A 14,308-nucleotide genomic window follows, 5' to 3' on the forward strand; every position below is an offset into this window, starting at 1 on the left:
CAGCGCTAACCTTCACTAATAAAGGAAGGGGTGCTAAATTACTGCTATGTGCAAAAATATAATACTGCCACTATGTACAAGAATATAACCACTATAATACTGCCCCTATGTACAAGAATATAACTGCTATAATACTGCTCCTATGTACAAGAATATAACTACTATAATACTGCTCCTATGTACAAGAATATAACTACTATAATACTGCTCCTATGTACAAGAATATAACTACTATAATACTGCTCCCATGTACAAGAATATAACTACTATAATACTGCTCCTATGTACAAGAATATAACTACTATAATACTGCCCCTATGTACAGGAATATAACTACTATAATACTGCCCCTATGTACAAGAATATAACTACTATAATACTGCCCCTATGTACAAGAATATAACTACTATAATACTGCTCCCTATGTACAAGAATATAACTATTATAATACTGCTCCCTATGTACAAGAATATAACTACTATAATACTGCTCCTATGTACAAGAATATAACTACTATAATACTGCTCCCTATGTACAAGAATATAACTACTATAATACTGCTCCTATGTACAAGAATATAACTACTATAATACTGCTCCTATGTACAAGAATATAACTACTATAATACTGCTCCTATGTACAAGAATATAACTACTATAATACTGCCCCTATGTACAAGAATATAACTACTATAATACTGCCCCTATGTACAAGAATATAACTACTATAATACTGCTCCTATGTACAAGAATATAACTACTATAATACTGCTCCTATGTACAAGAATATAACTACTATAATACTGCCCCTATGTACAAGAATATAACTACTATAATACTGCCCCTATGTACAAGAATATAACTACTATAATACTGCTCCTATGTACAAGAATATAACTACTATAATACTGCCCCTATGTACAAGAATATAACTACTATAATACTGCCCCTATGTACAAGAATATAACTACTATAATACTGCTCCTATGTACAAGAATATAACTACTATAATACTGTTCCCTATGTACAAGAATATAACTACTATAATACTGCTCCCTATGTACAAGAATATAACTACTATAATACTACCCCTATGTACAAGAATATAACTACTATAATACTGCTCCCTATGTACAAGAATATAACTACTATAATATTGCCCCTATGTACAAGAATATAACTACTATAATACTGCCCCTATGTACAAGAATATAACTACTATAATACTGCTCCCATGTACAAGAATATAACTACTATAATACTGCTCCCTATGTACAAGAATATAACTACTATAATACTGCTCCTATGTACAAGAATATAACTACTATAATACTGCTCCTATGTACAAGAATATAACTACTATAATACTGCCCCTATGTACAAGAATATAACTACTATAATACTGCCCCTATGTACAAGAATATAACTACTATAATACTGCTCCTATGTACAAGAATATAACTACTATAATACTGCTCCTATGTACAAGAATATAACTACTATAATACTGCTCCTATGTACAAGAATATAACTACTATAATACTGCCCCTATGTACAAGAATATAACTACTATAATACTGCCCCTATGTACAAGAATATAACTACTATAATACTGCTCCTATGTACAAGAATATAACTACTATAATACTGCCCCTATGTACAAGAATATAACTACTATAATACTGCCCCTATGTACAAGAATATAACTACTATAATACTGCTCCTATGTACAAGAATATAACTACTATAATACTGTTCCCTATGTACAAGAATATAACTACTATAATACTGCTCCCTATGTACAAGAATATAACTACTATAATACTACCCCTATGTACAAGAATATAACTACTATAATACTGCTCCCTATGTACAAGAATATAACTACTATAATACTGCCCCTATGTACAAGAATATAACTACTATAATACTGCTCCCTATGTACAGGAATATAACTACTATAATACTACCCCTATGTACAAGAATATAACTACTATAATACTGCCCCTATGTACAAGAATATAACTACTATAATACTGCCCCTATGTACAAGAATATAACTACTATAATACTGCCCCCTATATACAAGAATATAACTACTATAATACTGCCCCTATGTACAAGAATATAACTACTATAATACTGCCCCCTATATACAAGAATATAACTACTATAATACTGCACCTATGTACAAGAATATAACTACTATAATGCTGCCCCTATGTACAAGAATATAACTACTATAATACTGGAGCAAAAAAAGGGGAGAAGCCAGCGCAGCCTAAGGTTAAGACGCAATACATAAAGTGCAAATGCACCTATTAATTTCTAACTGTATTATCAAAATGAGACATTTAGCAAACAATTGATCAATTCTTTGAGCCACCCCGCCTCTTCACGGCAATCTCATATTGGGGCAGTCCTACACTACGTTTTTTATATTCGCTGTGCCATAAAGGCCTCCTAAATGAACTAAATGCAAGACCACATTAAAAACATGCTGTACCTGGAGCATATACTGAGTCACCCCCATGGCGCCAGAGTAGGGGTGGCTCAAAGAATTGATCAATTGTTTGCTAAATGTCTCATTTTGATAATACAGTTAGAAATTAATAGGTGCATTTGCACTTTATGTATTGCGTCTTAACCTTAGGCTGCGCTGGCTTCTCCCCTTTTTTTGCTCTGTTATTGGTAAGTGGCTGACCACCACTGTTGCCGTGCGCCGCGCCTGGTTATGTGCGCCATTCTTTCTGTGTCTCAGTGATTGATAGGCTGCTGTTCACATACAGCAGCCCTGCACTGCCTCAGGCTTTGTTTAATTATGCACCTGTGCCTCAGCCTGTTTCACTCTTCATCTGTGGCTCTGGATGGGCAGTGTGGAGGTTGGATCCGAAATGTCTGTTTGGACCTGGTCAACCTTTATCCTCGCTTGCCTACTCTGGCGCCATGGGGGTGACTCAGTATATGCTCCAGGTACAGCATGTTTTTAATGTGGTCTTGCATTTAGTTCATTTAGGAGGCCTTTATGGCACAGCGAATATAAAAAACGTAGTGTAGGACTGCCCCAATATGAGATTGCCGTGAAGAGGCGGGGTGGCTCAAAGAATTGATCAATTGTTTGCTAAATGTCTCATTTTGATAATACAGTTAGAAATTAATAGGTGCATTTGCACTTTATGTATTGCGTCTTAACCTTAGGCTGCGCTGGCTTCTCCCCTTTTTTTGCTCTACTATAATACTGCTCCTATGTACAAGAATATAACTACTACAATACTGCCCCTATGTACAAGAATATAACTACTATAATACTGCTCCTATGTACAAGAATATAACTACTATAATACTGCCCCTATGTACAAGAATATAACTACTATAATACTGCTCCTATGTAGAAGAATATAACTACTATAATACTGCTCCTATGTTACAAGAATATAACTACTATAATACTGCTCCTATGTACAAGAATATAATTACTATAATACTGCTCCTATGTACAAGAATATAACTACTATAATACTGCCCCTATGTACAAGAATATAACTACTATAATACTGCTCCTATGTAGAAGAATATAACTACTATAATACTGCTCCTATGTTACAAGAATATAACTACTATAATACTGCTCCTATGTACAAGAATATAACTACTATAATACTGCTTCTATGTACAAGAATATAACTACTATAATACTGCTCCCTATGTACAAGAATATAACTACTATTATACTGCCCCTATATACAAGAATATATCTACTATAATACTGCTCCTATGTACAAGAATATAACTACTATAATACTGCCCCTATGTACAAGAATATAACTACTATAATACTGCTCCTATGTAGAAGAATATAACTACTATAATACTGCTCCTATGTTACAAGAATATAACTACTATAATACTGCTCCTATGTACAAGAATATAACTACTATAACACTGCTCCTATGTACAAGAATATAACTACTATAATACTTCTCCTATGTAGAAGAATATAACTACTATAATACTGCTCCTATGTTACAAGAATATAACTACTATAATACTGCTCCTATGTACAAGAATATAATTACTATAATACTGCTTCTATGTACAAGAATATAACTACTATAATACTGCTCCCTATGTACAAGAATATAACTACTATTATACTGCCCCTATATACAAGAATATATCTACTATAATACTGCTCCTATGTACAAGAATATAACTACTATAATACTGCTCCTATGTACAAGAATATAACTACTATAATACTGCTCCCTATGTGCAAGAATATAACTACTATAATACTGATCTTATGTACAAGAATATAACTACTATAATACTGCTCCTATGTGCAAGAATATAACTACTATAATACTGCTCCTATGTACAAGAATATAACTACTATAATACTGCTCCTATGTACAAGAATGTATCTACTATAATACTGCCCCTATGTACAAGAATATAACTACTATAATAGTGCTCCTATGTACAAGAATATAACTACTATAATACTGCTCCTATGTACAAGAATATAACTACTATAGTACTGCTCCTATGTACAAGAATATAACTACTATAATACTGCCCCTATGTACAAGAATATAACTACTATAATACTGCTCCTATGTACAAGAATATAACTACTATAATACTGCCCCTATGTACAAGAATATAACTACTATAATACTGCTCCCTATGTACAAGAATATAACTACTATAATACTGCCCCTATGTACAAGAATATAACTACTATAATACTGCCCCTATGTATAAGAATATAACTACTATAATACTGTTCCCTATGTACAAGAATATAACTACTATAATACTGCTCCCTATGTACAAGAATATAACTACTATAATACTGTCCCCTATATACAAGAATATAACTACCATAATACTGCCCCTATGTACAAGAATATAACTACTATAATGCTGCCCCTATGTACAAGAATATAACTACTATAATACTGCTCCTATGTACAAGAATATAACTACTATAATACTGCCCCTATGTACAAGAATATAACTACTATAATACTGCTCCTATGTACAAGAATATAACTACTATAATACTGCTCCTATGTTACAAGAATATAACTACTATAATACTGCTCCTATGTACAAGAATATAACTACTATAATACTGCTTCTATGTACAAGAATATAACTACTATAATACTGCTCCCTATGTACAAGAATATAACTACTATTATACTGCCCTTATATACAAGAATATATCTACTATAATACTGCCCCTATGTACAAAAATATAACTACTATAATACTGCTCCTATGTACAAGAATATAACTACTATAATACTGCTCCTATGTACAAGAATATAACTACTATAATACTGCTCCCTATGTGCAAGAATATAACTACTATAATACTGATCCTATGTACAAGAATATAACTACTATAATACTGCTCCTATGTGCAAGAATATAACTACTATAATACTGCTCCTATGTACAAGAATATAACTACTATAATACTGCTCCTATGTACAAGAATGTAACTACTATAATACTGCCCCTATGTACAAGAATATAACTACTATAATACTGCTCCTATGTACAAGAATATAACTACTATAATACTGCTCCTATGTACAAGAATATAACTACTATAATACTGACCCCTATCTACAAGAATATAACTACTATAATACTGCCCCTATGTACAAGAACATAACTACTATAATACTGCTCCTATGTACAAGAATATAACTACTATAATACTGCTCCTATGTACAAGAATATAACTACTATAATACTGCTCCTACGAACAAGAATATAACTACTATAATACTGCTCCTATGTACAAGAATATAACTACTATAATACTGCCCCTATGTACAAGAATATAACTAATATAATACTGTTCCTATGTATAAGAATATAACTACTATAATACTGCCCCTATGTACAAGAATATAACTACTATAATACTGCTCCTATGTGCAAGAATATAACTAATATAATACTGCTCATATGTACAAGAAAATAACTACTATAATACTGCCCCTATGTGCAAGAATATAACTACTATAATACTGCTCCTATGTACAAGAATATAACTACTATAATACTGCCCCTATGTACAAGAATATAACTACTCTAATACTGCTCCTATGTACAAGAAAATAACTACTATAATACTGCCTCTATGTACAAGAATATAACTACTATAATACTGCTCCTATGTACAACAATATAACCCCTATAATACTGCTCCTATGTTCAAGAATATAACTACTATAATACTGCTCCTATGTACAATAATACTGCTCTTATGTACAACAATATAACTACTATAATACTGCCCCTATGTACAATAATATAACTACTATAATACTGTCCCTATGTACAAGAATATAACTACTATAATACTGCCCCTATGTACAAGAATATAACTACTATAATACTGCTCCTATGTGCAAGAATATAATATAATACTGCTCATATGTACAAGAAAATAACTACTATAATACTGCCCCTATGTAAAAGAATATAACTACTATAATACTGCTCCTATGTACAAGAATATAACTACTATAATACTGCCCCTATGTACAAGAATATAACTACTATAATACTGCTCCTATGTGCAAGAATATAATATAATACTGCTCATATGTACAAGAAAATAACTACTTTTATACTGCCCCTATGTAAAAGAATATAACTACTATAATACTGCTCCTATGTACAAGAATATAACTACTATAATACTGCTCCTATGTACAATAATACTGCTCTTATGTACAACAATATAACTACTATAATACTGCTCCTATGTACAAGAATATAACTACTATAATACTGCTCCTATGTACAAGAATATAACTACTATAATACTGCTCCCTATGTACAAGAATATAACTACTATAATACTGCTCCTATGTACAAGAACATAACTACTATAATACTGCTCCTATGTACAGGAATATAACTACTATAATACTGCTCCTATGTACAAGAATATAACTACTATAATACTGCTCCTATGTACAATAATACTGCTCTTATGTACAGGAATATAACTACTATAATACTGCTCCTATGTACAAGAATATAACTACTATAATACTGCTCCTATGTACAATAATACTGCTCTTATGTACAGGAATATAACTACTATAATACTGCTCCTATGTACAATAATACTGCTCTTATGTACAGGAATATAACTACTATAATACTGCTCCTATGTACAATAATACTGCTCCTATGTACAAGAATATAACTACTATAATACTGCTCCTATGTACAATAATACTGCCCCTATGTACAAGAATATAACTTCTATGATCCTTGCACTTTTATATGTGACTGGATATTCTTTGTACAGTTCTCTGTGTACAGCCTCCTCTGCTCGTATGTTGGCACTGTATATACAGTATATACTTGAGCACTTGTGTCATTTTCCGTGCTCTGCTGTCCTGGAGATATAACATTATACAGATCCGAGCCAAATTCCTGTAAGAAAAGGAATCTGTGTAGAAGACATGGGAGTATTTCCTCTGGGAAGCTTTCCTCCGCTCTTTGCTTCTGCAGATTTCTGGGCCGTTCGTAGTGAGGAAATGTCCAGCGGGACCTGAGATGCATTCAGCCAGATTTTCAGAAAAAAGAAATAATCTCCAAGAATCTGTCATGTTTCCACCGCCTGAAATTGTGCAGAATGGAACCGACATCCTGAGTTCTAGGAAATCTCCGCAGCTGAAGAGATACAATGTCACGTGAAAAGAACCAAGTTGTTACATTGTTGCCATCGTTTGCACTGATGTGGTCACTGATGTGCGGTACTATGTGCTGTGTAACACCAGGGAGCTATATAGGGTAAACTGCCCCTTTAAATGTTTCCAGATTCACACGGGAGAATTGTCCTATATTTCGGCATTACACTTGGCACTACATGGCGGTATTTCGTGCGCTTACCATAGGCGTAATGTGAAGTTCCTGCAAAATGTGTGACAAGCTCCCTGGTGCCATCTGCATTTTATAATAATAGTGACATCTTATGTAGTACTGGGTCAGAGACTGGACTACCCACCTGACCCCCTATTAGTCCAAATTATTATGCCAGTCCATGCAGAATTTGGGGAATTTGCAGACTATTGGGCCATTACAGGGGTTAGAAAAATAATGTTACTTTCTTTCGAGAACGGTGCCACACCTGACCACAAGTTATTATTCATATTAGAACTTTCAGAGAAATGATGCAATACCACATGCAACCTGTGCATCGGTGTGGCGCTGTTTTTGGAAGAGAGCAGCCATGTTAAGCTACTTTACCTACAAAATGCCCCTTTGGAAGTGTGCACAGTCATGTACAGTAAAACTAGAGGAGGGATCTTTTGTCCATTGGGTCCAGTATGACATAACTGCTCCATCTTGGCCAAGAAATCTTACATTCCCAGTGACATGAGGCAGCGGTGGTCTCCGGAGAGCACTTAGGAAGTGTTGCTCTTGGAAAGTAAACTCCATCTTCAATGGAAATATTTACCATTCTTTAACTGCCGGCATCTGTTCTCAGACTATAACCTCCACTGGAGAACATCAAAGTGTCCTCTACGCAAACATCAGCTGCAAGAATGTGCTTCATGTCCTGCTGGAGTATTGTAGAGCTGGTGAAATCCAGAAAATGGCAATTAATATATCGCATGAGCCATAAATCCACCTACCCCATGAATGTGTCCATTATGTTCCAATTCTATTTCCTGGGAGGACCGTGCATTGTAATGCTTCTTATGTCCTGCGGAGGTGCTGCAGGAAAACTTCTCTCACAGATCACAGTGGATCACAGGGTTCCCAACAGCAAACAAACTATGATTACTTTATTTTCTGGAGATTATTGAAAAAAATAGGCTGTGACATCATACATCAGATCAGAGCCGCCGGTATTTCCCGTGCTGTCATGCCCAAAGATCGGGGGGCCGAACCCAAACAGTGACACAGACGTCCTGGAGGAGTCAGTATTCGGGATCTGTGCCTGAATGTCAAATTTCAACTTCAGGTTGGTGAAGGGACCCACCCCCAGCATTGTCCTTCATGCTGTGACTTCCCCTTTAAATCTCATAACTATCCATGCCATGGTCACCAGCATGTATACATGATGAGAACATCGTCCAGCGAGAGGCGCACCATTGTGTTGTACGGCCCCATCTGGCTCCGCAGCACGAGGTTTGCAGGACTCATGCGAAGCAGATGTCTTTCCACAGCTACAGCAATTAGCTCAGACTCCCACGGCTCCGGTCACGGGGATATTTCTTCCATCCTTTGGTGGATTTGCCAAATGGACGATGTATTGAAAATGGGGCTGTGATAGATTAACCGAGCTGTGCTCAGTATCTGGAGAATGAGACGCTCCGGGGGCAACTTGTTAATAAACACATTTAGAGAAAACATGAAGCAGAAGTATTACGAAGAGCAGCGCTCGTTACACTAAACTCCTGTAAACTGTGGATAAGGGTGAAGGTTTTGGCTGCGCCGTCCCTTTAAAGGTGCAAAAAATTAGGCTAAAGCCAATTAACCATAAAGGCGTTTTCTATGGGGTCCTTAGAGAGAGGCCCCCACTCCATTGATGGAGGTTCCATCTTTCGCACCCCAATACTAACATACTAGAGTTGAGGGAACCCACCTAGGGGTCAGTGTACTCTACCTTCATCGCAATTTTGGAAAAGATAGTGGAAGAGCTTTATTTTGTCATGGACTTAAAGGGGGGGCAATCACGAGGTTCTTCTCAATATGGTCGTGCGCGACCACACTATGTTCACTTCCATGGGTTTATGTGAATGGTAAAGCGCATGTGTGTCCATAGCCAGTGAATGGAGTGGTGGTCTATTGTGAATTCTGTTATCGAACTCCCTCCTGTGGTCATGAATGGTACTTCGGCGAGTTCTGTCCATGGACTCCCTCTGGTGGCTGTGAGTGGAGTTGCTGGTTCTGAGGTTCCTTCCACAGGTGACCTAGGTTATTCTTAGGCTGGCTTCTCTATTTAACTCCACTCAGATCGTTACTCCTTGCCAGCTGTCAATGTTCCTGTACTGGTTCAGTTCGCTCTTGGACCTTTCTGGTGACCTGTCTCTTCCTGCAAGAAGCTAAGTCCCCGATTGTTATTTTCTATTCATTGTTCTCTTGTCCAGCTTGCTTTCATGATTTTGCTTTGCTAGCTGGAAGCTCTGGGATGCAGAGTGGCACCTCCGCACCGTGAGTCGGTGCGGGGGTCTTTTTGCACACTCTGTGTGTTCTTTTGTAGTTTTCTGTCTGTTTAGTTAGTCTGGCCTCCCTTTGCTAAAACCTGTTTCATTTCTGTGTTTGTGACTTTCATCTTAACTCACAGTTAATATTTGTGAGGGGCTGCCTTTTCCTTTGGGGAAATTTCTCTGACGCAAGGTAGGCTTTATTTTCTATCTCTAGGGCTAGCTAGTTCTTAGGCTGTGTCAAGGGGTCTAGGCCATGTTAGGTACGCTCCACGGCTATTTCTAGTTGTGTGATAGGATTAGGGATTGCGGTCAGCAGAGTTCCCACTTCCCAGAGCTCGTCCTGTGTCGGTTTAACCATCAGGTCATTTCAGGTGCTCCTAACCACCAGGTCCATAACAGTGGTCTTAACCTTTAGTTAAAACAGAGGATACAGGACCCTATGACCAAGTGCCGTCTGATGATACATTTAGCTTCTATCCTGATGATATGTTGTTTGTGGAGTAACCCCTTTAAAGAGATTGTGCCATCTATGAACCCCTGTACACACACCCTGTTACTATTTGTGGATGTCATATTTGTAGGGTTCCGGCTTAGGGAATGGAGAAAAGCCCCCATGACCTTTATTAACCAGATATAGAGCATATCGACAGGGAGAATGTACAATAACAAATGCTGTATTACAATAGATTCTCATTCTTTCATGCAAAAATTTCAATTTTTTGCTTAACTCCTCCTTTTCTCCATGGAGAAGCATTCAAGTAGTAAAATATTAAGAAACACTTTTTGCAAACGTATTTAATTTTTTTTAAAAAATTGCACGTTACAGGATTTTTGTTTCCCTGCACAATGTCGGCTGCAGAATACTAACTTGAGTTGACTGAGCTCGTTCTGATGGAGAGTTTATAACTCTTCTGTCTTTTTTCTGAACTCCTCTGTACTGATTTATGACCACAGACCACATCAAAGTTGATCTGAAATTTGATGTGGTCATAAAACAGCAGAAGAGAGCTCAGTTTTAAAAAAAAAAACTCCAAACTCAATTTTAGACCAAGCTCACTAACGGATTCTCAACTTGCAATATGCAGGAAAACAAAGAGACTGTAAAAGCCAAAAGCAGAAACATTTTTAATGAAACCCAAATGCAGAAGTAATTTATAGTCCAAAATATATGGATTTAATTAAGAAAAAAAATTGCTCCTCAAAGGTGTCAAAATCCTTTTGAGCTTCAGAGCGTTGACCTTCAACATAAAGTCAAAAAGCCTAAATTCTGTTGAAATGAGTTCAGTAAAACTCATGTTGCTCCTATTAATATTTTTCTGTTTTCTTTTCCCCCGACAGATAAACATGGTGGCACATTGTCAGAACAAATCTTTTCAAGAGATTCCACTAGGACTTCCCAGGAACATTAACATTCTCTATATGTCTAAGAATGACCTCCGCAACCTCACCAAGACCCCGCTGGCTCTGTATTCCTTTATAGAGACCCTTGATCTAAGCAGCAACAAGATACAATATATCCAACCCGGTACCTTTGAGGACATGGTCAATTTGAAGGAAATCAATCTTTCTGATAACTATCTGGACAGATTTGCGAGCTATGGGTTACCAAGCATATGTCAATTACCCAACGTCCAGAAGTTGGACTTGTCAAGAAATAGCTTGTACACAGATATGATCGAATACTTTTTAGAATATGCTCCTCTCCTTCGATACCTTTCTCTTTCAGAAAACAGCATCACAATGATTTCTCCGGAAATGTTTTCGGGCACGCCATCACTAGAAGAGCTCGATCTTCATAACAATATCATCATGGACATCGAAGAAGGTTCTTTTGAGCACCTTGTTCATCTCAAAAAAATTAACCTTGCCATGAACTCCATCACCTGCATCGCCCAATTTAACCTCCGACAGCTCGAAAGTCTAAATCTCAGCAAAAACAGTCTACAATCATTTTACACCTTCGAATCCGAAGAAGAATATCAGTTGAGATACGTTGACCTCAGCGACAACAAACTAGTACGTTTTCCGGTTTTCCCAAATGTCAACAATATTATTTTCTTAAACCTATCCATGAACTTCATCCGGTTCCGAGAAGAGACATCTCAGAAGGAATACAGCTGGTTGGATGAGGATGGTGGAAGAAATGCAAGTATGGTTCATTTACTAAAGCTTGCTCATCTAGACTTGAGTTATAATAACATCCAGTCCATCACCGAAGACATCTTTACCACCATGCCAATGCTGAAATTTGTCAACCTCAGCCGAAATTGCCTTCAGTCTTTTCAATTTGGAGACCTAGTTAGACTGAATTCTTTACAAGAACTGGACCTGAGTGAAAATTCGATACAGAACATGTCCCTGGGTACAGGCTCGTTACCATCTTTGCAAGTCCTTTACTTACAAAATAACCAACTTCAGGTGGTGGAGTCTAGAACCTTCCAACATCTTCCCAGCATTGCCACCATTGACCTTCAAAACAATAACGTTGACTTGTGTGGTATGTACTTGGAATCTGGAAGACAAAAACCACGGACCTACACTTGTTTATACTTTTATAACATTCCGGCTTTACAATATTTAAACCTCCAGCAGAATATGCTGAAAACTCTACCGCAATATGCGTTTTTCGGCACACCATTGACTTTTCTTGACATCTCAATGAACCTTGGTCTTACCATCAAACCACATGCCTTGGAGGGATTGGAAAGTTCTCTTGAGGTTCTACACATCGAAGATAATTCTCTCGTACAGTTGAATGTTGACTTGCCTCTTTTAGTCCAACTTAGGTATCTAAACCTCTCCGGGAACCAACTGACATGGCTTCCATCTTGGAACAAGAATTGTCATTTGGAGACGCTAGACTTGAGTAATAACAGCTTCAGCAATCTGAAGGAAAGTAATATCCCTGTTTTAGAAAATACTTTAAAAACTCTTTCTTTGTATGGAAACCCTCTTAGCTGCTGTGCAAATTCTTGGATCACCCATATGGTGAGAAGGAACATGGCGGACATCATAGGTCTAGATGCCACCATGTGTCAGAACCCTGATGGGGCAAGAGTAGAGATACTTCTAGGTCAGAACGATTCCGACGACTGTGAAGAAGAGGAGATGAAAGACACTAATATAGTAATTATTATAACTATAGCCCTGGTCTTACTGGTCGCTGCCATAGGTGCAGGATTTTTGGGGTTTTACTGCAAACAAAAAGTCACCCAGCAATTTAAAGCTTAATCTAGTTGAAGGACCTGTTGAGAACTTGTCAAAGGTTCTTTATGACCACAAGTTGACCTTGAAACGCGACATAATTTGAAACCAAAAGACTTGATTTGACCAAAACGCTAAAGAACTTGGAATGTTTTTATTTGTCACCACAGTAGGTGATCTTCTCTGGATTATGAACTATTTTGCATTTCTGCAGAAGAACATATTTTTTTGAGAAAATCCTTTATTTTGTACTTCCTATGGCAGGTTTCAATATAAAGGAAAACATTTATAAAATACAAGTGGTGGTTCTGTTTTTTTTTATACATTATAAAGAGTAAAAAAGGACATAGAATAAATTGAGATTTGGTTTGGAGAACCCTGGATGGAGTGGAGGCCATGGGACCTAAACAGAAAAATAAGCTAATCGTGGTAATAAATAATGGCGCCCATTGAGGTTCTCTACATAGTAAGAGCACATTTTCCAATATGGCTATTGTGGTCTGTAGAATAGAGAGTTAGTGCCCAGGGTGGGTATGTTCTCTCCTTTCTCGCGATTGTTCAGGGGTTCCTCACCAGATGGACTTTGTGCCCAAGCCAAGTGGGGTGGTCATGCTATATGCCAGGATGGTAGCCGAGATGGTTGCCAATCCACCATAACCACCATTGTGTTTGCTCCAACTGCTTCCTTTTCCTTGGTGCCATCATTTCACTGCTGCTTCTTGACATCGCACCACCCTACTGTAGGACACGTGTATGTGGACCTCTTGAAGGACCAGTAGGGTCGAATTGACAGCTCTTGCCATCCAACATTAAGTTACCCTGGGTTCTATGAAAGACCCTCACCCTTGCTTTGAGCCTTTAGGTTCTTGTCCTGTTGGCCTGTATCTCCTGACCATGTCT

The 14,308-nt window shown here is 37.0% G+C and overlaps 1 protein-coding gene across 3 annotated transcripts in view; it reads left to right on the forward strand.

Moving 5' to 3' along the window:
* The window catches only part of LRRC32 (leucine rich repeat containing 32), a 188,561-nt gene extending 174,854 nt beyond the window's left edge, over positions 1-13,707 (forward strand). For all 3 annotated transcript variants that reach the window (XM_069759380.1, XM_069759381.1, XM_069759379.1), the window contains exon 3: positions 11,543-13,707. In XM_069759380.1, coding sequence (XP_069615481.1) covers positions 11,543-13,435 — 1,893 coding nt within the window. In that variant the 3' untranslated portion in view covers positions 13,436-13,707. The remainder of the gene's footprint in view (positions 1-11,542) is intronic.
* The last annotated feature ends 601 nt before the right edge of the window (positions 13,708-14,308 follow it).

The sequence above is a fragment of the Ranitomeya imitator genome, chromosome 3, assembly GCF_032444005.1.
Source record: "Ranitomeya imitator isolate aRanImi1 chromosome 3, aRanImi1.pri, whole genome shotgun sequence".
Classification (NCBI taxonomy): Eukaryota; Metazoa; Chordata; class Amphibia; order Anura; family Dendrobatidae; genus Ranitomeya; species Ranitomeya imitator.